The sequence below is a fragment of the Sciurus vulgaris genome (genome assembly GCF_902686455.1).
Source record: "Sciurus vulgaris genome assembly, chromosome: 2".
In the NCBI taxonomy this organism is placed as follows: Eukaryota; Metazoa; Chordata; class Mammalia; order Rodentia; family Sciuridae; genus Sciurus; species Sciurus vulgaris.
In genome coordinates this window covers 26,737,680-26,764,374 of record NC_136462.1, presented here as the reverse complement: position 1 = coordinate 26,764,374, position 26,695 = coordinate 26,737,680, and the positions used below count along the sequence as shown (strand labels likewise).

The window sequence follows — 26,695 nt, the reverse complement described above, 5'->3', positions numbered from 1 at the left end:
TTAATATTTCAGTAAGAATTCTGTTATCTGATCCTTCTGAGATAAGTTAGAAATCTTTGCACTACAATACAAATTTAAAAATCCCCAAAACTGTTTTCATCTTTTGTCGAGAATTCTGCATAAGTCTCCTAAATGATCATGAATTTTAAAAATTCCATTTGGTACAGTAAGTAGTCGATTCCCATTTTTTAAAAAAATAGTAAATCAATGATTTTTTTAAATTAAAATCTTTTTATTTTTACAGACTGCATTTTGATTCATTGTACACAAATGGGGTACAACTTTTCATTTCTATGGTTGTACACAATATAGATTCACACCATTCATGTGTAAGTCAATGATTTTCAAACACAGTTTTGCTGTCACCTCCAGCTCCCCTCCTGTAGCCTTGATAAATGTACAAGATGTTTCTGGTTAAGACAATGGTGGTGGAGAGCGACACTACTGGTATTTAATAGGTAGAATCAGTTATGTTAAACATTCTACAAAGCTCAAGACAGTACAGAATAATCAAGCAATGTCACTCTCCCTCAAAATGCCAATGGCATATAATGTGTGCTTAAATTTGAATTATTAAATGCATTCCAAAATTTCATGCATTAATCCATCCACTTCCTTAAAAAAGAAAAAAGAAAAAAAAAAAAAAAGGAAAAAAGCAGTGCAAACTTGAGAGTGGTACTTCTTCTTTAAACTACCAGTTTGGGTTCAGTGCTAGTGGCTGCATTATAGAGAAGCATGTATGCATATAAATAATGTCACTGTACAAAGGAACAAAGCTTTAGAAACCTTACTGGGTTAAAGTACTGAAATCCAAAAATAAATGGTTCAGTTTTAATGGTCTACTCTATTTTTGATATAAAATAACTATCAGTATAAATGGTTGTTACATAAATAAAAATATTTTCAGACATTTCCTATAAACCAGACAAAATTCTTTATTTGAAATATTAGCATCTATCAATGTCTAATTATTGCCCTAAAATGTTGCTTTTTCCTAACTGGTAAGAATAGAGGTAGCATATACCAGTGAAGTGACTAACCCAGAGGGAGAGATGTACCAAAACAAATGCAGCTAGAGTCCAGTGAAGGCTTCCAGTATAAATCCTTCATGTGCAGGCATCTCATTTTCCTTTTGCAGGGGTAGATTATGCTTCTTCAATGATTTCAGATGCAGTTTTTTTTTTAAATACCAGGGATTGAACCCAGCTTTACCACTGAGCTACACCTCCAGTCCTTTTATTTTTTGAGACAGGGTCTTGCTAAATTGCTTAGAGCTTCACTAAATTGGGGAGGCTGCCCTTGAACTTGCAATCCTCCTGCCTCAGCCTCCCAAGTTTCTGAGATTACAGGTATGCATCACCACACCCAGCAAGAAGTGGTTTTCTGTTACACAATGAATACTGCTATTATTCACCCAAGGAACACTAGTAAATGTTTGTGTGTCAAGCTTTCGGGCACTTAAAAGATGAAAGAGCCAATCCAACACAGTTCATTGTCAAATGATGTGTTAAACTGCTATGAAAAACACTAGGACTAGAGAGGAGAGAGCCAATGTAGTTAGGAAGATCAGGGAGAGTATCCTGGAATAGTAAAGAATAAGCTGAGATCTCAAAGCAATAGAACTTAGGGGTAGAGCACTCCAGGCATGAGAAGAAAGTCCACGAAAGTTCTCAAGATAAGAGAGACTGTGCTGTATTATGGGAACTAAAAGTAGTTCTTCGTGGAAGAATGCATGAAAAATTTTTCTTCTTTACAATCACTAAAATGATTATTTTATGCTGAAAATAAATATGGTTAAAACTGAACCGTTTATTTTTTATTTCAGTATTCTGGTCCTGAGAATTGAGGCTAGACTAGGAAGGTAAGCAAGGGGGGAAACACACCATAAGGAGGTTGGCCTTTATCCAGGAGACCACAGAAGACAAGAAAAGACTGTAAGCATGCATGCTTCTATGTATATATGCAGAGGAGAGAGAATGGCAGACACGATGTATCTTTTTTTCTAGCAGGCAAGACAAATGGCAAATAGATGGGCTCAGCTTTTGCTGTGGCTAAGTCAAGCAAGAAACAATAATAGCCTGAAATAAGTAGTAGAGAGGGAATATAACTGAGAAGTATTAAGGAAATTAGACAGAGCATGGTTCCTAAATAGATGGAGGGTCTAAAGAAAACTAAAGAACTAGAATGATTGCTAAGCAAAGGGATAACACACTGGCAGTGTGTATCACATCTGAAACTGGAATATCCTTTGGATCAGTTAAGTCCACATCTAAGAATTTATTTTACATAGACACTAATGTACAAAAAGAGGTTTGTATCTTATCTTAAATAAAGTGCTGTTTGCAATAGCAAAAAAAATTAAAACTACCAATACTTTAAAAATTAGGGTATTACCACACATAGAAGTCTACATAGATTTTTTTTGAAGACACAACCCTATGTATCCTAACAAAAATTTTCAAAACATTAAAAAAAAAAAAAAAAAGTCAGGGGTTAGTGTTAGAGTTAGGGTTAGGTTTAGGTTTAGGGATAAGGAGAGTGGTAAGAATGGAGGAAGGAAGGACTGTATGGAGGGAAAAGAGGGGTGGGAGGGGTCGGGGGAAGGGAAAAAAAATAACAGAATGAATCAAACAATATTGCCCTATGTAAATTTATGATTTTTAATTAAAATAAATTTTAAAAAAAGTCAAAGGAAGGTGCATTAAAATTCCATTCATATAAAAAAATCTATAAATGGATATGCATATATAAAGTGAGAAAATATATGTCAGTATCTAAATCCACAACAGAAGTCTGGAAAGATATATATCATTGTAGTAACATTAGTTGTCTCTGGCAGGTAAAAGAAAAGAAAACCAGGCAGGACTGTATACCACTGGTATCTTACCATGAGAATATACTACTTGTGTAACATTTTAAAAATCCATAAAATAAGGGGAAACAGAACTCTCTGAGTCTTTGATATAGGAAATTAGAGAGATATCACAACCATTCACTGAATTAGAGAATATAGCAGGTAGATTAAGAGACAAGCTATGCATTAGGTTTGGATTTTTTTTTTTTTTTTTTCGGTGCTGGGGATCAAACCCAGGGCCTTGTGCTTGCAAGGCAAGCACTCTACCGACTGAGCTATCTCCCCAGCCCTAGGTTTGGATTTGATTAAGCATTTTAGGGAAACCTTTCTATACCTGTCCTTAGAGACAATAAGATAAAAGAGCTTAGCAAAGAAAACTGGGCTGGAGACACAGATTGAACAGTTATCAACCTATGAGTGACAACAGAACCTAGAGGAAATAAATTACATTAGTTAAGGAGAATGCATTGTGAAAAAGTGTTAGAGACCTTGGACTTTTTCAGAAAGCTACCTTCACAAATAGGCTGAGGCGAAGCCATACTGTAGTGAATTACAGAGTTAAAGGGAGGTGAAGTAGGGTGAAACCAAGTTCTTGTTTTTTTTTTGGTGCTGGGGATCGAACCCAGGGCCTTGTGCTTGCAAGGCAAGCACTCTACCAACTAAGCTATCTCCCCAGCCCTGAAACCAAGTTCTTTAAAGAATCTTGAGAAAAGTTGAAGAAAATTAAGTGGAAATTAAGTGGTAGCTTAGAGGGAGCTTTGAGGATAGTCAAGGAAGTTTTTCTTTCAAAAGATAAGAAAAGCAGACATATTCGAATGTTAATAGGAAGGAAACATTAGAACTAAAAGACAGTTGAGAAGAATAACAATATGTGAGATTCAGAGGGAAAGAGAAGGGACTGTGAACCAGAATACACATGGCAAGATGAGGCTCAGATACTAAGTTCTGTGATTATAATCAATTTCAACCATTTCTTATAACTTTCGAAATATAAATACTAGGAAATTTAAAATAAAAAGATGAGGCTCAGAGAAAAGATATTTCTTTTGGAAACAAAAAGAAAAAGGCAAATGCAGAATAAAGTTGCCAGTTTTCTTCTGTCTTTATACTGAAATAGATGTGAGCCATTTGTTCAGGACAAGACAGAACGGAGAGAAGGGGTTACATACAACGTGGTGGAAGCACGAAAGGAGCAGGGCTAGAGATATGAATTTGAATGTCTGCCTTTTTCCAAAAGCTCAAAAGTCCTGATGCAGGACTAAGGATGGCTGCAGGGCTATTTTAGATGGCAAAATGAAAAAGTCTGGGGGGAGTGGGGGGACAAAGGATAGGTTCTGAAAGCTCTCAGGTATTTTTTTTTCCCCAACATCATCAATTCTAAAGAAATGTTTTACTTCTATCTCAAGTATTTATTTACAAGGGGGGAAAAAAACCAAACTAGGTCTTCTCAAAAATAATTCCTTGGCTCTGAGCATAACTGCTTTGTAAAAGATTATTTTAAGCAAAATTTATTTTTGGTCTTTGGATTACTTTGTAAGCAGGGCCATCCTAAATCTGGATGCAAAAGCTAGTTCAGTACTTAATCTAGGACAAAAGAAGTTAGTGTTTATTATATCCAAATGAACTATTAAATAAGACCTGGGGTATAGCTCAGTGGTAGAGCATGAGCAAAGCCCTTGGATGAACAAACAGCACCACACATGCAAAAATTTAAATAAAATAGAATAAGCACTTATACATGTATTCTATAAGCACATGGAGGGAACTGAAGTACTGTGTATAATCCTCAGCACTGCAAAAAACAAAAGCTGAAAAAGAAAAGTTGACTTTATTGGGGTTTTAGAATTGTAGACTTTAAAAAAATTAGAATGTCAGAACTATAGAATACTTGTATTTGAAATATAAAATTAAGTAAAAACCATATATATAAAAGTCATCACCAAGCCAGGCATGGTGGCATATACCTTTAATCCCAGTTACTGAGGAGGCTGAGGCAGGATGATCTCAAGTTCAAGGTCAGCCCTGGCAGCTTAGTGACACCTTGTCTCAAAATAAAGAGGGCTGAGGATGCAGTTCAGTGGTTAAGAATATCCCTGGGTTCAATTCCCTTCCCCAAGCTATCAACAATTTGTGGAAAATTTGGAAGGACAAGTCACTGTTGGATACAATACCAAAGCTAACCTAAGTATACTTCATTGCTACTTTTCTGGTTTTTGGTGCTGGGAACTGAACCCAGGACTTTGTGCATGGTAGGCAAGAGCTCTACCATTTTAGCTGTGTCTCTAACTTCACTGCTACTATTATTACAACACAAAAACAAAAAGAAAACAAAAAAAAAAAACTTCACAAAATATTTGTCAATGAGAAAACGAAAAAACTAAAAGAGCACCCAATGAGACATTACCTTGTCTTTTGACTGTCCTTGTCGAGCAATTGCATCGTACTTAATTTTTCCTTCAGGATCCACCTGAATGGCCAGTGCATTTGACATTTTTTTCTTTCGTCCCATATCCAGTGGATATTGGGCCACATGGATCTCTGGAAAGGCACCTCCATCTCCAAAATCCTGAATATTAAAATGAATAAGAGGAAGATTAAATAATAATTAGAGGTTCAAGATAAATTCATTAATTCAACAAATAATCATTGAGTCTTTAGCATTGTAGAGCCTACAATCCAGTGAGCAAAGATATAAAAAATATATTCTGGTTCATGATGAGTGACATGAGGGTAATACAGATCCTGGAACCAGGTGCTACTCTAATAGGGTGCTTGTTAAAGCCTTTGTTAAGAAGCAACAGGAATAATGTGTAAGCTAAAGCCTGAATGATGATAAAGCAGTTATGGGAAGATCTGAGGCAAGCATTTTTCTAGGCAAAGCAACCAGTAAATGTGAAGGCCCCGCTGCAAGAATGAGCTTGGCTTGTTCTGGGAAACAAAAGTCCAGTGAGGCTAATAGTGTACTGAGGACAGAGGAACTGACACACAGGTTGCACAGGTAGAACACATATCGGGAAAGTGCTTCCAGCTCAAGGCCAACAATGTGGATGATACATGTGACAGAAAATAAGAAAATCCATGTATGCATGCACGTGCACACACACACACACACACACACACGCAGGTTAAGAGGTAAAGCTGTACTCAGGGGCAGAACTATAAAGAATTTTTCTTGGAATTAAATTTTATTAAAATAATATCATTGGGCTGGGGAAGTAACTTAGAGGTAGAACACTTGTCTAGCACAGCAAGACCCTGGGTTTAATCCTGGGCACTAAAAAAATAAAAACACAACATTTACTCACTATTATATGAGAAGCAAGAAAGATAGGAAGAAGCTAGAAATGAGTCACCACATTTCTTTCTTTCTTTTTGTAATGCTGGGGATGAAACCTGGGGCTTTAAGCATGCTAAGCATTCTTACTCTGGGCTATGTTCCCAACTTGGAAAACACACGTGTGAGTGTGTGCAGGAAACACACATATGCACACGAGGTATATGAGTATTACTATTGGGGGGATAAAGTGAGGAGAAGAGATGGAATCAAAATTGCCCAGGCTGATCTCAAACTCCTGGATTCCAGTGATCCTCCTGCCTCTGCTGGGACAACAGGTGCATGCTACTACACTGGGCTCACACTTCTAAAGTACAAGCTAAACAGTGTTGGCAATGATGTTTAACACTGACAAAAAAAAAAGGGCCAGGCATAGTGGCACATGTTTGTAATCCCAGTGGCTTGGGAGGCTGTGGCCCTAGACAACTTAGCAAGACACTGTCTCAAAATTAAAAAAAGGGCTGGGTGGGGATGGGGTGGGCTATAGCTGTAGCTCAGTGGCAGAACACTTGCCTTGCTATGTGAGGCACTGGGTTCAATCCTCAGCACCACAAAAAAATAAACAAATAAAATAAAGACATGCTGTCCGTCTACCAAAAAAAAAAAGGGTTGGGAAAAAAAATAACCCAATCTATAAATGGGCTAAGGAACTGAATAGGCACTTCACAGAAGAAATACAACTGATCAACAAATATATGAAAAATATACTCAACATCTCTAACAATTAGAGAAATGCAAATCAAAACTAAGTTTTCATCTCACTCTAATCAGAATGGCAATTATCAAGAATACACACAATAAATGTTGGCGAGGATGTGGGGAAAAAGATACACTCATACATTGCTGGTGGGAATGCAAATTGGTGCAACCATCATGGAAAGTGGGATGAAGCGCCTCAAAACATTTAGAACCACCATTTGACCCAGCTATCCCACTCCTCGGTTTGTACCAAAAGGACTTAAAATCAGCATACTACAGTGTCGTAGCCACATAAATATTTAGAGTAGCTCAATTCACAATAGCTAAGCTATGGAACCAACCTAGGTGTCCTCCAACAGATGAATGGATAAAGAAAATGTGACACACACACACACACACACACACAATGGAATTTTACTCAGCCTTAAAGAAGAATGAAATTATGGCATTTGCTGGTAAATGGGTGGAGCTGGAGACTATCATGCTAAGTGAAAAAAACCAATCCCAAAGAACCAAAGGCAGAATGTTTTCTCTGATATTTGATTTCAATTCACAGTAAGGCAGGGTCATGCTAGGGAAGAAAATTCTCCTCTACCTGGATTAGGTAGAGCGGAATGAAGGGAGAGGAGCGGTATGGGGTTAGGAAGGATAGTAGAATGAATCTGACATTATTATCCTATGTACATATATGACTACACAATCAATATGATTTTACATCGTGTACAACCAGAAGAATGAGAAATTATACTTCATTTAGGTATGATGTGTCAAAATGCATTCTACTGTCATGTATAACTAAACAGAATAAAAAAAAAAAAAAAAAAAAAGCCAAACTAAGATAGGTCAAGAAACCCCAATTTGAAAATCAAAACTTTTTTTTTTTTTAAATTTTTTTTTGTAGTTGTACATGGACAGAATACATTTATTTTATTTGTTTATTTTTATGTGGTGCTAAGGATCAAATCCAGTATCCACATGCCAGGCAAGTATTCTGCCGCTGAACTATAGCCCCAGCCCCCAAATCAAAATGTTTTGAGGGTTGAAATAGACTTCCAAAGTTTCAGATTTTAAACTTCTCATGATCAAGATTAGAGGTGCTAAACCAGTAAAGTCTAGAAAAATACTCTGAAACCTGAAAAACTTCTGGTCCCAAGGATTTCAGATAAGAATACTCAATTTGCACTACTAAGAATGATAAGAAAAACATACATCATTTAGAAGGGTCTGATGAAAAAATTATTAAAAAATCCACTTTTACAAGACTTCTTCAAGCAATATTCTGATAAACCTAGCATATATGAGTCCCTAGATACACTAGGCTTATTTGCTGAGAGATTTGAAATATATGAAAATAAACAGAAGAGAGAAATTATCTTGTAAATTAGGCAGAAATAGTTAAAGCATTCCTAAGAAAAGTACCCAGACCATCAATCTGACACATGCTCAGATTTGCTAGAGTTCTTCAACTATAATAAGCACTTCAGAACTGTAGATGTAGCATTATGTGGTCATTAAGCTTGCCAGAAAATCATAGCTTTTACTCTGAAGACTAGAACAAAATGCCTTCTTCCACAGCACATTTGCTCCCCTCAAAGCATCCATGGCATTTCCAGATTAGCTGGCCATTTAGTTTGATTTTCAAATAAACAGTTCTGTTGCACCAAGATACATGAAACCTTTGATAATTAATTAAGAGTTTAAAAAGCAGCCAAATGTCATAAAGCTGATATGCAAAGATGAGATTCCATTGTACGTAAAATGAGGCCTGCCACCCCCATTCTGTAATCTCTTGAGAAGCTAAAAAAAGATATAATTTCAAGAGAAACTGAATTCTTCAATTAACTAATGCCAATCATTACCTTTTGCTCCAGGTAAAAAGGGCATTATAGACACCCCAGTGATTTCATTTTGCTGTTTCTCACAAATTATAGTCCCTGAGAGAACAAAAGCAACAACAAAAACCCCTCAATACAGTAAGGCTGGTCTTTACACACAGGAATTCATAAAGACCATAGGAAAGCTGAGGAAAAAAATCCCCAAAATATGTAAGGGCAAGGTACAATCTATCTTGGGGTTCATCTTGTAGGCTCTGTAGAGTCTGACAGGCAAGGGAATGACAAACATGTGGTGCCAGGAGAAAGAATACAGATGGCTTCTTAAAGGATTCTAAGCAACAAGTTTCAATTAAAAAAATACTATGATCACCACTTGGAGGCATATGAAAAAGGCAAGAGCTCTCCCATGTGTGAATTAAAAGTTAACTACATAAGAACAGAATATAAGAAAGTGATACAATGAAAATAAATGGGTGCAAAAAAGTATAGCCATTTTAGAGTTTAATAGGGCACATACATTTTTTGGGATATGATGGAAAATTTGTAGTAATCAGAATGAATGTTGGGAGAGGGAGAAGAAAAAGGCTGATTAAAGCACAGTATGTCTTCTGTAAGAAAATATTTACCTCAAATGTTTGTTTTCTCTCAAGATAAGGAAAGTGATTGTTATGGTCTGGGTATGTCCCCCCAACGTTCCTATGTTAAGGCAGGAATATTCAGAGGTAAAATGACTGAATTGTGAAAGCTGTACCTAATCAGTTCATCCCAGTTTGAATGGACTGACTGGATGGTAACTATGGGCTGGAGGAGATGGGTCACTGGGGTGTGCCCTGGATTCATCTTCCCTGTGGCCCCTTCCCCTTGTCTCTCAGCTTCTGGGCCACCATGAAGTGAGCAGCTATCTTTAGCCTTGCCCTTCTGCCATGATGCTATGCCTCACCTCAGGTCCAAAACAAGAGTTGGCCAGCCACGGACTAAACCTCTGTAACCATTAGCCCAAATAAACGTTTCCTTCTCTAAGCTGCTCTGGTTAGGTATTTTGGTCACAGCAACCAAAAGCTGACTAACACAGTGGTCTAGCATGGGAAGGTTTTCCTGCAATCAGGGAAAGAAAAATGCAACTGAACTGACTTATGTATGTATTGGATCCTGAGTAATTAGGAGAATAGGTGGTGTCGAGATGTTTGTTCTTTGGAAACAAGGCGGAGATATAAAAAAGGATCACTCTAGATTCTTCCTTCTCCTCTATTTCCTATTAATCAATCATAAAATTTTGCCTCTCACATTTTCCCCAAACATTATCTAATCTGAATATCAGACATGTGTTAATTAACATTCTCAAACTGAAGAAAACAGATGAGGGAAAAAAAACTCAGCAAAGGAAATGCTACTGGAGCTTCTTTGGAGGAAACTATCTCTTCAGGGTTATATGTTATTTTTTTTAAGTTGGGGTGGACGCAAACATAAAAATCACTTTATTTTTACCTCTTATTTTACCATTATTGTCCACATGCTACGTAGATTCATAAAGGGTATGTTAGTTCTTTACGTACATGTTTAGTAGTCTGGCTAATGGTGCAGTTCTCTAGGAATCACAAACCACTGACAATAAGCAAAAAGAAAAAGATAAATCTGAAGGAAGCAGATGTCTCAAGAGCTCACAATTAGAATTTCTATAACTGACATTAATAATCAGAGGGTTTAAATTTATTTTATAAGCATACGATAATAAATTCCAGCATAATTTAATATATCAAAACAGAACATCCGTTTTTACCTCTAACAACCGAGGTATCCAGCCTTTTCGGTACCCGTATGGTGGGGGTTCTCTTCGGGAGGAGACCAGTGAGGTCTGCCGTGATCGCTGAGATCTCGCTTTTTCTTCAGCCTCAAGCTGGTCTTGAGACAGCTGAGTAGGTGCAGGTAAAAAGCTATAGAAAATAAGTCAGAATTTTAAAAAACTCATACATTTAATTTGATTATTGCAAATTGGCTCTCAGGTGACTTCTCCTATGATGCTTTTTCCTTTGAGGAATCAAGAGCAGACTCCCACCCCATATTATTAACAACTTTAAAATATTATGTTATCATAATGATATCCAAATTTGAAACAAAACAAGCAAAAAAAAAAAAAAAAAAAAAAAAAAAAGGATTCCAGTAGATGAACACTGAAGGGAAAAATAATTCAAGTTCCTATGTGATTCTTGGCTAGCAAGCACACCTAAATATGTAGGAGAGTTTATTCAGTTCTTCAAAATATTTCTTCTTTTTTAAATTTATTTTTATTGTACACAAATGGGATACATATTGTTTCTGTTTGTACATGAAGTAAAGGCATACCATTTGTGTAGTCATACTTTTACATGGATTCATTCCGTTATCCCCCGACCCCTCCCACCTCTTTTCCCTCTATACACTTCCTCTTTCCTCCATTCTTACCTCCTTCCCACCCACCTCAAAATATTTCTTGATCACTTGGGTGCAAACACTATACTAGACAGGCAATGAGAGTATAAACTGAGAAAGCTTAAGAGTCTTATGAGGAAGAAAGACAATCACACAAATCCATAATTATGAATACATTAAGTATTAAAAAATAGAGTCCTATGACAGCATTCAACAGAGGGTTTACCAGTTTGGGAAGGTCAGGTAATAAATAAAATGGCTAAGAGCTCAGAGTTCAAAATCTACCTTATGACACTTAAAAAAAACCTGGGTAAGTTACTTACCTCTCTGAACCTGTTTTCTCACCTATATTGAGAGATCACTAAAGAATATCTACCACATGAGATTCTTTTGAGCATTAAATGAGAACATTCATGAACTAGTTGGCAGAGTATCTAGATAATGTTCAACTTGTTGGGCTTATTCCACAATTTCCCAATTGGTATTGGCTGCCCCCACACTATGCTCTCTTTAGACCCTCAGCACAACACTACAAGAACATCTACTTACTGAACTGTAATCATCTATTCATTTACCTATTGTTCTCTCACTAGATAGTGATCAATTTAAGGTTAGGAATTATGCTTTCTGCAAGTTTACCCTAAATGTCCAGGACTGTCCAGCTCACTGTAGGAGTACCTTAAATGTTTGCAAGGGGAACTGACTCCATCCCTTGCCTTCACCATCTTTAAGTCACTATAGCTTTCTCACCTTTACTCAGAGAAGCCGTCTCAGGCTCTTTACATTAGACAATATTCTATTTATTTATTAAGAACAATTTCTCCTGCTGGGCACTATAATCTCAGGAGCCTGAGGCCTGAGGAATGCAAGTTCAAGGCCAGCCTCAGCAACTTGGCCCTACTAAAAAAAAAAAAAAAAATCCAATTCCTGGGTACCCTAGCATTAAAGTCTTGCTCAATTACACCTCCTCAGAGGTGTACCTTGTCCAAAGTAGCCACTTCTCCAGACTGAGTCACAATCTAATCCTTTCTTATTCCCAGCATTTATTAATGAAGGCATTATTGATTTTACTCATATATAGTCTGTCCTACTAGAATGTAAGCTCCATGAAGATAGGGAATGTAATGATTTAGGAAAACCATTTTCTCCTGCTATCTCACTCAACAATCAACAAAGATGTAAGATTTAGGAAACCAAATGTGTGGGATGATTCCCTTACACATTAAGCAATCAATTCTCCTGCAGGGTCTTCAGTGTATCCAGCTGGGTATCTTCTAATTCAATTCAATTTTGATACTGTCTATGTGGAGATAGCTCCAGATCCCACAGGTTAGATGCCAATTTCAAGTCTTGGCTTTTGACTCACTGGCTGTACTACCTCGGCTCAAACAACCACAAAAACCCAAACATTTACTTAGCTAGGTATGATAGCAGACAGCCCATAATTCCAGCTACTTGGGAAGCTGAGGCAGGAGGATTGCAAATTCAAGGCCAAACCTCTACAACATAGCAAGACCCTGTCTCAAAGTAAAATAAAATTAAAATTAAATTAAGGGCTGGCAATATAGCTCAGTGGTACCCTGGGGTACAAATCCTGGTACTTAAAAAAAAAAACAAAACAAAAACTTACCTTTACTGGTTTATATAAAGGATTTTACAAAAGACACCAATGAATACCAGATGGAACCTATGGAAAGCAACATAGTCCCCCAAACTGACCATTTAAAGACTGCAATCTGCCAATGCAATTTTAAGCACATAATACCCACCATATCTGTGGTATTGTTCCTGGGTGTTCATTTCCAATTCCACTTTTCCAAAAATTCTTCATTCATAACTCTACTAATATCTATTGTGATGCTTGGCATACGGAGGATACTAAAATGTTTGTTGACTATTATCATTTACTAAAGGAAACTCTTCAGTCTATACAGCTCATTGCATCTAATTCTTTTTGTACTTAGGCTGGTACTAAACAAATAAGCACTATGTTGCTCTTTGTCTTATGATTGTACCAGTACCCCATCTTCTCTGCCACTGAAAAGTTATATTTCCTTCTGTACAAAAGACTCCTGGATAGGGCAGGTACGTAACAGTAATTCTCTACAACTAAAACGTTTTTAGGATTCATGCTGTTATCAGTTAGGAAATATAAGAGGAGTCTGAATGAAGTGCGTTACAGGTCTTCAAGCTGAGGTCCTAAAAAGATTACTTTCCTTGCGCCCTCTTTGACAACAGACTTTTACTGTTGAGTTCGGGTGGAAAGTTTTTCTACTTAGATGGAGCAGCAAGGTCGCAAGAGTTATGTAACTTCTTGGAATTTCCCACTTAACAGCATCTATTTTATTAATGGCGGGAGCGCTTTACCTTCGGTTACCAAGGCAACCGAGAATAGCAAAATAATCTGAGGTAGTTCTATCTACAGAAAAAATTCTAAGGTCCAAAGTTAAAGTGCTCAGCAAAGGTGCATATTAGTAGACAGCAGCCACGACTGAGGCCAGTTTAAAATCTCTGTTCAGTTCCGCCTCCAGCGCCCCCACACTCTTTTCTTCCCCCAAAAAATTCTAGTTTCTGGAAACAGGAGAAAGATCATCGCAAACTGCCCGAAAGACGCGAAGTCGCCTCCCGCGCGCCTCACTCCTCCCAGGGAATTAAGGCGCTGCCCTCCACCGGCCCTCCGCGCCCACCCCAGCAGCGGGCATGCGGGAGCGCTCTCCAACCCGCCGTGAAGCTTAAGCGAAGAACACGTGAGACTCCAGCGCGAGGCCATGCCGTGCCTCTCGGCCACAGGAACGGGAACTCCACCCGGGAAGCCCCTCAGGAAAGACCCCGGCTTCGGCGAGGCCTAGTCGCAGCGGCGGCCAGCGGGAAGGTGTAGCCATGATCTCAGCCCACGTCGTCCTGCGCCCCAGGCCTGGTCACCGCCCGAGGGCGTGTAGACAAAGAAAAGAAAAAGGTAGCTACTCCCAGACCCTTCCGTATCGAGGACCCAAATCAACAACCCACCTGGTGAGCGCCATCTTCTTCCGCTTCTTCCAGGGCGAGCGACAGCGCCGCGGGGCGGGCCTTTCCCGGCGACAAGGAGCGGAAAGGAAAGAGCACGAGGTACGCAGGCGCCCTGGCCGCAAGGCCTTGTGGGACTTGTAGTTCTTTGAACAGTAGCACACTGTACTCCTAACCAGACCAAGCGGTTTATCACGGTAATCACTTCAGTCAGAAGCAAGTGCATTTAGGAAATGATATAACCCCGTCATTCGTACACTGTGACCTGAGATGGCGTTCCTTAGGCAGAAAAACGAAACTGGAGGAAATGCCTTTTAAGCCGTTTTATTTTATTCCCTACACAGTCCCATTCCACTCCACTAGTAAAGTTCCAAATGTAAAAGCCTTCTGGGGACAATGATGTTAAGTGAAAGGGTGACAGGTTTTTAAAAGGGTAGAATATTGTGAGAGTTTGTTGTGTGTATGTGTATGTGTGTGTGTTTATATATATTATACATTATTATAATGCACTGATTGTGAGACTTAAATGTGGGTAATATAGGTAAGTATAGGTAAGTTTTTTTTTTTTTTACTTTTCCAAAAATTCTATATAAATACATTAGTTCTTAGAGTTACTATTTTGGCTGACAATAGTCTGATTTAACCTTTGTTCCAGGAATATATTATTTCTAAAAAGAGAATAAAAGAGGAGCAAATTAGAGAAGGTCCTGCAGCCAAGATCAAGGAGCTTAGACTTAATTCATCACCTGATTTGGAGCTGAAGGAGGGCTTAAGTAGAGGGCCTGGGTCAAAGAAACAACCAAGAAAGACAACTCTTGTGGCAGATTGCGTTTCTATGGCAATGAGAGACAAAAGAGGCCACTAAGGACAAGGTTAAAATAATTAACCTGGGAAATCAGTAAGACATAGACCAAGAACTGGGATGTAAGATTGAAAGAAAGGGAGGGAGAAGAGCACTTACAATCTATTTTCTTTTTCCACAGAGGCATATCATGTGAGGCATTTGCACCAGTCATGATCCCTTGCTGTCCTTGGGGTGTATAAGAGAATGGCAACCTGCTTTAATAGTAGTTTAAGCAGAACATAATTAAGAAAGCAAATTTGCGAAAATGATGTGATATCATACCTCAAGACCTAGTGCTTTGTTTGGTTTTGTGGGAGAGGGGTTTGGTGTTCTGGGATCCTGGATCTTCCTTACTCATCCATCCCCCATCATGACAGATACTTAACAGCGACTTGCTCATAATAGAGAGCCCAGTGCAACCCCAGAATCAGTGCTGTGCTGGGTTGCAAGAAACACTCTGTTCCTTCCACTCCTAGAATTCCCTATAGAGGGTAGAATTTATTCTCAGAGAACATAGAACCTAATTTGATTCCTAACTAGTTGTGACTATGTAGCCACAAATAGAATAACTTGCTAGAGTAGGGTAGATCAGTTAAGCATAGATTCTGGAGTCAGTTTTCTTGAGTTGCCTGTAGATCCTTGATAAGTCACTTAGCTTGTCTCCCAGTTTTGTCACTGGCAAAACAAAATAAGTAAAGTAAGTATAACGTGTCTCATGAAGTTGTTGGGAGGATTAAACAGGTTAATCATGTAAAGTGCTTAGAACAATATCTAGCATAGAGTAAACATTCAAAAAATAATTATGATTTTCTGTCCTTAACTTAATTGACCTTAAAATTTATTGAACTTGTTGGGCTTCATGTTTTGCATCTATGAAGTGAAGCAATTGAACTCAATTTTATTTCTGGGTTACCTTATAATGAATGTTGTATTGTGTATGGTGGAAATGAGTTGATCAGAATATGACTTTATGAATCACATGATTAATTGAGGTTTTTCTTAGAATCACACTGCCTAAATGGGGGAGCATAAAAGCTCACTAGTAAATATACTAGTTAAGTGGGGTACATTAGCCACATAATGAGTTCCAAAATTATTCAAGTCCAGTTTTTCAATTAAGTGCACACAGACCTTTGCGTGAAGTAAAATTTAATTAAAGTTCAAGATATAGCTTTATATAATCAGTACTTGGGAGAAGCTGGCTTAACTACCACTGGCAAGACCCAGGACAATATGATGTGTTAAGTCCCTGTATGTTAGAGGATGATGCAGGTGTTGGCAGGTGAGGCCTCAGAATTCCAAGGCCTTCTGAAGCCTGATATCTGCCCATAGACAAGTGGCTGACAGAGTACAGCCTTGCCAGGGCCTAAGCTCTCAAAGTTTTGGTCAAACACAAGTTAATGTGTACTTCGAAGTCCAGTAGTTGAGCTCAGGAACTCACATGTGGTGAGTTCAACAAGGTCTGATGTAACACTTCCATAGGAAAGGAGAGTTTATTCATACTATAGAAGGAAAAAGGGGAGTTCACATCAGCTCTGGCGTATGGAATCTGATGACATGTCTGCTCTAAAATAGAACATCAAGACAGAACAAAAATGTAATCCCCAAATTAGCAGCATGTAGCAAACCATGTAAGGGTTTTTAATGGTTTCAGAGCTATGTGACACATTCTTTTCTCCTGTATGCTATATGTTTGAGTTTATTTTAATACCAGTACTTTGGATTCTGATGCCATTATGTTTAAGTTACTGGTGAAGCTTTATTATCACTCTCTGGTAAAAAGCAGAGCTGCTGCACCTCACTGTTCTTCCTTTTTAGATATCTTTCTTCTGCTCTCCCAATCTTTAAAACACTTTTTTAACACCGAAGTATTGGTTTTCGTTAAAATATACTTTAAAAGGCTAGATCCAAAGGTGGGAGGAAAAGCCTAGACCCAAAGGTTACTTAGTAACTACAAAAGAAAAAAAATGTAACTTCTTTAATATCTTCACTTTAACATCACTAATAGTGGGACAGTCTGACATTAGGTGTCTCCGATAGGAAATTTCTCATTTTAAAAAATTTCCCAATTTTATGATCAGGCCAGATTTAATTTCCAGTGGATAAGAAATTCAGGCGATAAAGGAACATTTCTGACAGCATGAGGAAGCAAGAATCCAGAGTGGTCTAGACTCTTTAAAATGTTAATATCATAGAATGTCTATAAAATAAATGTAAAGAGACTGAAGAGAGACATATCAAATACAATAAACAAATCTTGATTGGATTCTGGTCTAGTTGGGGGAAAACTATAAAAGTTTTTTGTAGGATATTTGGGGAAATTTGAATATGGACTTGTAGTAGACTACATTATAGAATTTTAGTTAAATTTTTAAGAGTATTAATGACATCATATTTAAGTAGAAGAATGTTCTTTTATATATTTTTATTTATATTTTTTTGTTGTCAGGGATTGAACACTGGGATGCTTAACCACTAAGCCACATCCCAGACCTTTTTTTATTATTGTTTTGAAATGGAGTCTAACTAAATTGCTTAGAGCCTTGCTAAGTTGATAGGGCTGACTTTGAACTTGTGATCCTCCTGCATCAGCCTCCCAAGCCGCTGGGATTACAGGCGTATGCCACTATGCCCAGTGAACATCCTTATTTTCAGGAGATGTGTGCCAAAGAATTTGGGGAAGAAATGTGTGCAACTTACTTTGAAATAGTTCAACATAACAAAATAAGTGTGTGTTTACAGCCAGAGAGTAAGAGAGAATGAGAGAGACCACAAATATAGCAATATGTTAACAATTGTTAAGACTGAATGGCAGAGCTGTATAGGTGTTTACTGAATCATTGTTTCAACTTCTACATATATACACATACAACATACACATACGCATGTTAGTGTATATGTATATATATATATATATGTGAAAGAACATATATATGAAAAAATATATATGAAATTGTTCACAATACAAATTTAAGAGAGAAGAGCAAAGTCTTAGTAAGGCCTCCAAAGATCAGATGAGTTCCATCCATATTACGGAAGATAAGCTACTCTAAGCCTACTGATTTAAGTATTAATCCTACCACAGAAACATTTAGAATGATGTGTGACCAAATAGCCAAGTTGACACATACAGTCCCTTATTTCTACACATTCCTCCACAAGTCTTTTCCTCCCAGTCCTTGTCCCCAATGCAACAACTATGATAGAAGTAGTTTATTCAAGGCAAACTATACAGACTCTTACTAAATTTTGACTAAATGGTGTCCTAGAAACCCTAGTTACTAAAACCATGTAACCCAGATAAACTATCCATTATAAAAATGTTCAAAACTTCTCTTAAAGTTGAAGATAAATCTAATTTGTGTCTGGGTATAGTGGCATACATTCGGGCTACTCTGGATGCTGAGGCAGGATTCCAAATTTGAGGCCAGCCTAAGCAACTTAGTGAGACCCTGTCATAAAATAAAATAAAATAAAATGGATTGGGGATGTAGCTCTGATATAGTGTCCACCTAAGCATTCATGAGGGCATGGATTCAATCTCTTGTACCAAAAAAAGAAAAATCCAGTTTGTGTATAGTAATTTATAGTGCAGCTAATTTATTTTGTTAAATTCCAGTCACATTAAAAAAAAATCTCTTGGAAGAATTAATTTACATTAATTTTTATTTTATTTTTTTTACTCAGAGGTGCTTTACCACTGAGCCACATCCCCAGCCCTTTTTTAAATTTTTGTTTTGAGACAGGGTCTTGTTCAGTTGTTTAGGGTCAGGGTCTTGCTAAGTTACTGAGGCTGGCTTTGAACTCGTGATCCTCCTACCTCAGCCTTCCTAGCTGCTGGGATTACAGGCATGCACACCACTCCTGACTAAGAGTTAATTTTTAAATAAAACTTACTCCTAGAACATACAATATTCTGCTGTACACTGCTTTTCCTAAGTAAGGTAAAAGTGATTTAAACAGAAAATAAAACATCAACAAATAAAGGAAGAAGAAACAGAACAGACAAAAACTTGCAAAATAAGTATAAATAGCATAATCACAAAATCTGAATTCCCTAATGCTCAAACATAAAATGAGAAACCTTTTCAAAGAAAAAAGCAAAATTGGAGAACTTACATTTCCTAATTTCAAAACCTAGTACAGAGCTATCCTAATCAAGACAATGTAGCTCTGACATAAGGATAGACACATATATCAATAGAAATAAACCCACATGATTATGGTGAACTGATTTTTGACAAAGGTGCCAAACCATCCGAGGTTTTATTTTGCAATAGTCTTTTCAATAAATGGTGCTGGTAAATTGGAAATCCTTATGCAAAAGAAAGAAGTTGGATCCGTATTTCATGCCATATATAAAAAAAAATTAATTCAAGAGGTGATTCATGATGGCAGATTAGAGGAAGACTGTATTTCCAGTTGTTCCAGATCTCAGGATTCAAGCAGCGGGAGTACTGCTTCCCACTGAGGCAGGTTAAAGAGAGAATTCACTGAAATTAATATTGGACTGTCAGAGTCTCTTAGGAAAACACACACACACACACACACACACACACACACACACACACACACCACACAAACATGTCTCAGAAATTTGGGAGCATTGAGCAAAAAACAAGAAAGAGTACATTGGAGCCAAGCTAGTTGTGGCAGGGACCCTGGTGCTGGTGAGCTGCAAAGTGGAGGGATAACACAGAGATTTGGCATGGAAAAATCTGCCAGATCAGAAAAGCAGCCTGAATGTAGCTAATCCAGAGGCTGCATAGTGAACTGGTGTTCGAAAAGTGCTGTGTATTTCTTAACTGGCAAGCAGAGAGCCAAGGAGGAGCAGTCCTGAGGAGGCCAAGCTAAGCTGCAACAGAATCCCATGAGATCATAGCAAACATTGCATACAGTCCCAGTAAGTGCCTACAGTGTGTCTTAGGGTGTACCTAGCAGAATGTGAGTGAAACAGGCACAGAAAAGACTGAATCCAGGGAGATTCAAGTCAGAAAAATGGAGGGGAGTGCCACTTGCTTTCCTTGTGAGTCTAGTGGCTTATATGACCAACTCAAGGGGGTTGAGAAACTGAACAGGCAGGTTCAAATACAGTCAGGGTCTAAGCCAGGGAAGCTGGTACTCATGGGCAGCAGGCTGTGTGGAGGATTGGCTTTCCCACCCCTGTGAGTAGAATTTTTGAGTGGCTCCCGAAATTCAGACCCCCAGTAGAGGTCAACCTGACCCTAGGAATGTGTTGATCTAATCTCACCAGAGCAGATACCACCCAACAAAACCCTAAGGCCTGATTAGACCTAAGTCCCAGCTGACAGAACTCTCTTCTTAGAAATCTGCAGCAGTCCCACTCTGGGAGTGTGCTGATTGGTCTATCTGGACAGAACTCCAATCAATAGTACTTCCCATTCCATCCCACCTTATAATGATGAGAAGGGAATCTGAGAGCTATTTCAACCAGTTTCAGTTTTAGGTTCCTCCAGCTGGAAGCTTGGTGAGTGACACAAAAAGTGGAAGGGGTTAAAAAACCCAGCTGTCATACACTTGTTGCACATGTTCTTTCAATACATAACCCAAGAAGAAATGGAAAGAACAGCAGTTGGACATATGCAATGGTCACCTGTCCTCATCTATTATTTTGACCACCTCGGTGGAAATATTTTCTTCATTTTCCATCAAAATCTTTTTTTTTCATTTTTATTTCCCTATCACATTCCCTTAATGAACTATATTTTGACCATATTTTAGAGCTATTTGGTTTATCTAACTCCTGCCATTCATGTTTTTGCAGTTATTAGTACTATGGATGATATAGTTGACACCTGCTGTTTAATTCCTCATCTAGTTCATGGTTATTTGTTGTTTTTGCTGTTGGCGATTGCTGAGGCCCCCCCATTCCTATCTTTTTTTGTGGTAATTAGTGTTGTAGATATCATAGTAGGCGCTGGGTATTTATTTTAATGCCATATATTGTTTGCTTTGTTGGTTGTGATTGTTCCCCCTTTTCTGTGAGGTACTGGGAATCTATAGGGACACTAAAGTTCACAGGGTAGAGACTGCTGCTGAACTAAACTCAGCCTAATGGCAGTGTACTTTGCTTCAAACACAAATTAACCACACTCAAAATGCAGCTATATTTACTTCAAAGATGAAGAGAAACAACCCCAAACTAATGACCAGGCCCAAAGAAGGAATGGGTGGAGGAAGTCTACAGGTTTCACTCATGGACATATACTTCTGCAGCAAATACAGAGAGAAGTAACACAAAAGCAATGGATATGACACCTATGAGGGGTCTCAATCTAGATCATTGTAGGACTTGGGTAAGAGAAGACTATGCTCTAAAACGGGCCCACACATAAGAGTGGAAGAGATATCCATTCCCAGGAATATTAGAAATGTGAAAAAATAAGGTAACAAGATGCCACCTAAAGTTTGTAATTCTCCAACAACTGACTTGAAAGATATTGAAGTGGATGAAATATCAGATAAAGAATTTAAAAGAATGATTATGAAAATGATCATTGAATTCCAAGGAGCACAGAAAAACAACTGAATTAATTAAGGAATTCACTACAAGATATGAATAAGAAATTCAATAAGGAGATGGAGATATTGAAGAAGAAGCAAACAGAAATCTCAGAAATGAAAGACACAATACATTAAAAAAATGTTCACTTGATAGTCTCTCTAATAGAGTAGTCTGTGCAGAAGAAAAAAATCTCAGAACTGGAAGACAAGGAAACTATCCTTGAACATTCAGACAGTATTAAGGAAAATGAGTAATGACAAGAATATATATATATATATATATTCTATATTCAGAGTGTATATATATATATATATATATTTTTTTTTTCTGTGAAAACATTGAGAGACCAAATTTAACAATCATTGGTATTGAAGAGTGTAGTGAGATGCAGGCTAATGGTATAGATAACCTCTTCAGGGAAATAACAAAATTTCCAAACCTCAAGAATGAAATGGACATTCAGACACATGAGTCATTCAGAACCCTAGATACACAAGTTCAAAAAAGAAACTATCCACGACACATATTAATTAGAATGCCTTACCTATAGAATAACAATGGATTTTAAAAGCCTCAAGAGAATAATATCAGGTCACATTTATATGAAAGCCAATCAGAATTACTTCTGATTTCTAAGCTCAAACTCTAAAAATCCAGGAAGATTTGAATGATGTGTTCCAAATCCTGAAAGAAAATAACTCCAGCAAGATTGTTATATCCAGCAAAGCTATCCTTCAGAATTGAAGAAAAAATAAAACCATTTAAGATAAAAAGGAACCAAAACAATTCATGGCTACTAAACTGGCTCTACAGAAAATACTTGAAGAAACATTTTGCACAGAAAAATAAAAAACAAACCCCAGGCCTCACTGCATTTGAAAAGTGGCTAAACAAATGAGAAATAGGACCAAATTAAAAATTAGAAATAAATCAAAATGGCATCACTTTAAAAATTTCTCTCTATAATAATATTAAATGAAAATGGTTTCACCTCTCCCATTAAAACACAGGATGGCGGAATTATTTAAAAAACAAGACCAACTGTAAGTTATCTGAAATAGACTCACCTTACAGGCAAAGAGCCACACGCTGAAAATGAAAAGTTGGAAATTGATATACCATGCAAACAGAGGTCTAAAACATGCAGAAGTAGCTACTCTCATGCCCAACAAAGGAGATTTCAAGCCAGAATTGACTAGAAGAGACAAAGAATGTCACTTCATACTGGTAAAGGTAACAACCCAATGAGAAGATATAATGATAGTAAATATTTATGCCTCAAATGTTGGTCCACCTATTTACATAAAACAGACATTACTCAAAACCTCAGGTAGACCCTAGTACAAAAATATGGGGTGACTGCAACACATATCTCACCGATAGATAGTTCATCTGACATAAGTTCAGTAACGACTTTGGACCTGGAAAATATTACAAATCAATGGGATTTAGCAGACATTTATAGAATATTTGATCCAACGACAGCCAAACACACTTTTTTCTCAGCAGCTTATGCAAACTTCTCCAAAATAGATCATAATCGAGGTCATAGGGTAGTTCTTAGCAAATACAAAAGAAATTGATATAATTCCTTGCATCTTATCTAAGCATAGAAATTAGCACCAAAAAACCCTACAGAAACTATATAAATACATGGCAATTGAACAATATAGTTTTGAATGATAAAAGGGTGATAGAATAAATTGGGGAAAAACTAAAAAAATCTTAGTATAAAACAAGAATACTGTTAAAACATAATAGAACCTCTGAAGGTGGCTTATAGTTAAGTTTTTAGATAAGAATTCCTACATAAGAAAATCAGAAAGATCAAATAAATAACTTAATCATGCATCTCAAGGCCCTTGAAAACCAAGAACAAATGAATTCCAAAATGAGGGGAAAGAAGGAAATAGTTAAGATCAAAGTCCAAATCAATGAAATCAAGAAAAAAAATTTAAGGATCAGTGAAATGAAGAGTTGGTTCTTTGAAAAAATAAACAACTTTTGTAAGTCCTTACCCAAACTAACTGAAAGAGAAAGAGGGAAGAACCAATTTAATAAAAATTAGAGATGCAAAGGAAAATAACATCATAGAAATCCAGGGGATCCTTATGGACTATTTTGAAAACTTATAATTCCAATAAATTGGAAAACTTATAAGAAATGAATGGAACTTGAAAACATTTTGTTAAGTGAAACAAGCCAAACTCAGAAAGTGAAGCATCATATGTTTTCTCTTATATGAAGAAGCTAGTGAGGAAAAAGTAAAATAAAGTTGGGGAGGAGATCTCATGAAAATTGAAGGAAGATCAAGGAGATGAACAAGAGGAGGGAAAGAGGAAATACTGGGGAGTGAGACTGGCCAAATTGTATTGTTATGTCATGTACATCTATGAATATATAACAATGAATCCTTCTATTATGTACAACTATAACGCACCAATAAAAACATGGATAAAAGGAAGAATATTAAAAAATTAATCAAGCTGAGTACAAAAGAGCATCCCTATAGTCCCAGCTACTCATGAGGCTAAAGTGGGGGGGGGGGTTCCTTGAGCCCAGGTAAGTGGGAAATATAGTGAAATCCCCATCTCAAAGACAGAAAAAATATTAAAAACATATGAAAGACCTAAATGGAAGACTTTTTTTTTTCTTTGTGGTCCTGGGGATTGAATTTAGGGTTGCATGCATGGTAGACAAGCACTCTACCACTAAGCTATACTTCCAGCCTAACACATTTGTTTTTAAGTCTTTTAAAACTCTTAACGGCACAAATGACCCATGCCTATAATCCCAGGGATTTGGGAGACTGAGACAGGAGGAACTTAAGTTTGAGGCCAGCCTGGGCAACTTGCCTTAGCAAAATTCTGTCTCAAAGTTAAAATATTTTAAAAAGATCTGGGGATGTAACTTAGTGGTAAAGCACCTCTAGGTTTAATCTCTAGTAAAAAATAAAAATGAAAAGCTTATAAAGACTCTTAAAAGAAAATGGTAAATCTTTTTCTTTCTTTTCTTTGGTACTGGGGATTGAACTCAGGGACACTTGACCACTGAGCCACATCCCCAGACCTATTTTGTATTTTTATTTAGAGACAGGGTCTCACTGAGTTGCTTAGTGTTCACTTTTGCTGAGGTTGGCTTTGAACTTGGCTTTGAACTCACAATCCTCCTGCCTCAGCCTCCTGAGCCACTGGGATTACAGGCATGCGCCACCATGCCCAGTGAGGATAAATCTTAATGATGTTGTATTTGGCAAAGGATTCTTAGACATGACACCCAAAGTATAAGTAATAAAGGAAAAAATAGATAAACTTAACTAAATCAACTTGAGTTTTGTTCTTTGAAGGATACCATCAAGAGAGTGAAAAGCTGCTGGGGATATAGCTGCTGGGGGTACAGAGTGCTTATGTAGTGTGTGGAAGGCCCTCAGTTCCGTCCCTGGCTTGGGGTGCGGTGGGGAGTGAAAAAACTCAAGACCTCCAGGCAAACAAAGGGACTCATGCTAAGTATGACATTTTAAGAGTTCAGAGATTACCTACCAGAAGGTAAGGCCAAAGCCCTGATCTCTGGGCAAGGTTAAATCATTTACTACAGAATCTTTGAAAACATTATGCTAAGTGAAAGAAGTCAGTACCTAAAGAACAGTTGTATGATTCTCCTTATATAAAATGTCCAGGAAAACAAATTCAAGGAGAAATAAAGTGGATTAGTAGTTACCTACCTGGGGTTCCTAGGGTTGGGATAGGAAAAGTGAATGGCTAGTAATACGTATGAGGGTTTTGTTAGGGTTTTGTTTTTTGTTTTAGTTAGAGTTGATGATAGTGCAACTCTGAATATACTGAAAAATACTAATCTGTAGACTTTAACAAGATGAATCTTACAGTATATGAAATATGTCTCGATAAATTATAAAAGCAATGAAATGAAGAAACAATTGAATAAAAAGTATGAAATGAAGAAACAATTGAATAAAAAGTATGATAAAGTATTCATTTATTCATTTTTTCCTAATTAAAGTTTAGAATTGTTTATTTTTTTAATTAATTAATTAATTAATTAATTAATTAATTTTGTACTGGGGATTGAACCCAGGGCCTTGTGCATGTAAGGAAGCACTCCACCAACTGAGCTATATCCCCAGCCTGAATTAATTTTTTTTTTTAAATGGAGGCATCATGATTGGCATTGAGTTGTCTGTAAATTAACTTGGAGAGAGCTGATATCTTTGTAATTTTATGTTTTCTCACTGAGTAGCACTGTTTAGGTTTTGCCTTACTAAAATTTTAGTTCTTACCTTCCAACAACATTTTGAAGTTGTCTTTACACAAGTTGAATGCATCTCTCAGGATATGAATTCTTAGGCTTTTCATTTTTTGTTATCATGAATGCAATCTGTTTTTTATGATTACTAAATATATCAGTAATTTTTCTTAAGCAAGCCAAAATGTTCTGAAATGTGTCAACTTATGGATAGCATACATTTTTTTACTTTAGATTATTATTATTATTATTTGTGGTACTGAGAGTTGATCGTAGGGTCTAGTGCATACTAGGTTGTGCTTTAACACTGAGCTACACCCCAACCCTGTAGATGATGTTAAAGTTAGGGTCAACTCGTGCTGGTGAGACATGCTCCTATATTTTCTTCCTGGAATTGAGCAATTCTTCAGGTTGATGAGTAGGAAAGAAGCTTTGCTTTCAGCCACCTCCTCTGCACACTCTGAGATTTTCTGTTTAAAAGCATTGTGAGACCTGCTGACCCTATTTCTTTCTAGATTTAATTATTCCTTTTGAAAGTTGGCTCTAACCTTAAGGGGATAAAAGCAGTGAAGATCCACTGGGGATGCAGCTTTAGACCCAAGAGAACTATTCCCTTTTCTATTGAATAGCCTGGCAGGGGAACAATTTGCCCCTTGCTCTGAGCCCTGTCATTTGTTTTGATCATTTTCATTCCTATCAAGTGTGCAGTTGGCTCAGGAGGCAGCCATCTGATATCTAAAGTGATTTCTTACATTACTTCATTCTCTTCCTCTAGTAACAAGATAGATATTCCACCAAAATATGCCTGTTTGCAAGCTAAGGAGCTGTAGTGCATATGGTATGGATGGCTATAATTAAGAAACAGTGGGACAATAATATTGGTTATTGATTGTTGATGAGTTCCTCTGTGCTTATGCTTCTTAGAACAACCCTA

The 26,695-nt window shown here is 37.3% G+C and overlaps 1 protein-coding gene across 1 annotated transcript in view; it reads right to left on the bottom strand.

The window, feature by feature from the left end:
* The window catches only part of SNW1 (SNW domain containing 1), a 34,272-nt gene extending 20,052 nt beyond the window's left edge, over positions 1-14,220 (bottom strand). Inside the window, exons 1-3 of the mRNA XM_079130178.1 lie at positions 14,135-14,220; positions 10,500-10,653; positions 5,259-5,420 (exon numbers count right to left, since the gene is read on the bottom strand). Coding sequence (XP_078986304.1) covers positions 5,259-5,420; positions 10,500-10,653; positions 14,135-14,148 — 330 coding nt within the window. The 5' untranslated portion in view covers positions 14,149-14,220. The remainder of the gene's footprint in view (positions 1-5,258; positions 5,421-10,499; positions 10,654-14,134) is intronic.
* Positions 14,221-26,695: the final 12,475 nt, after the last annotated feature.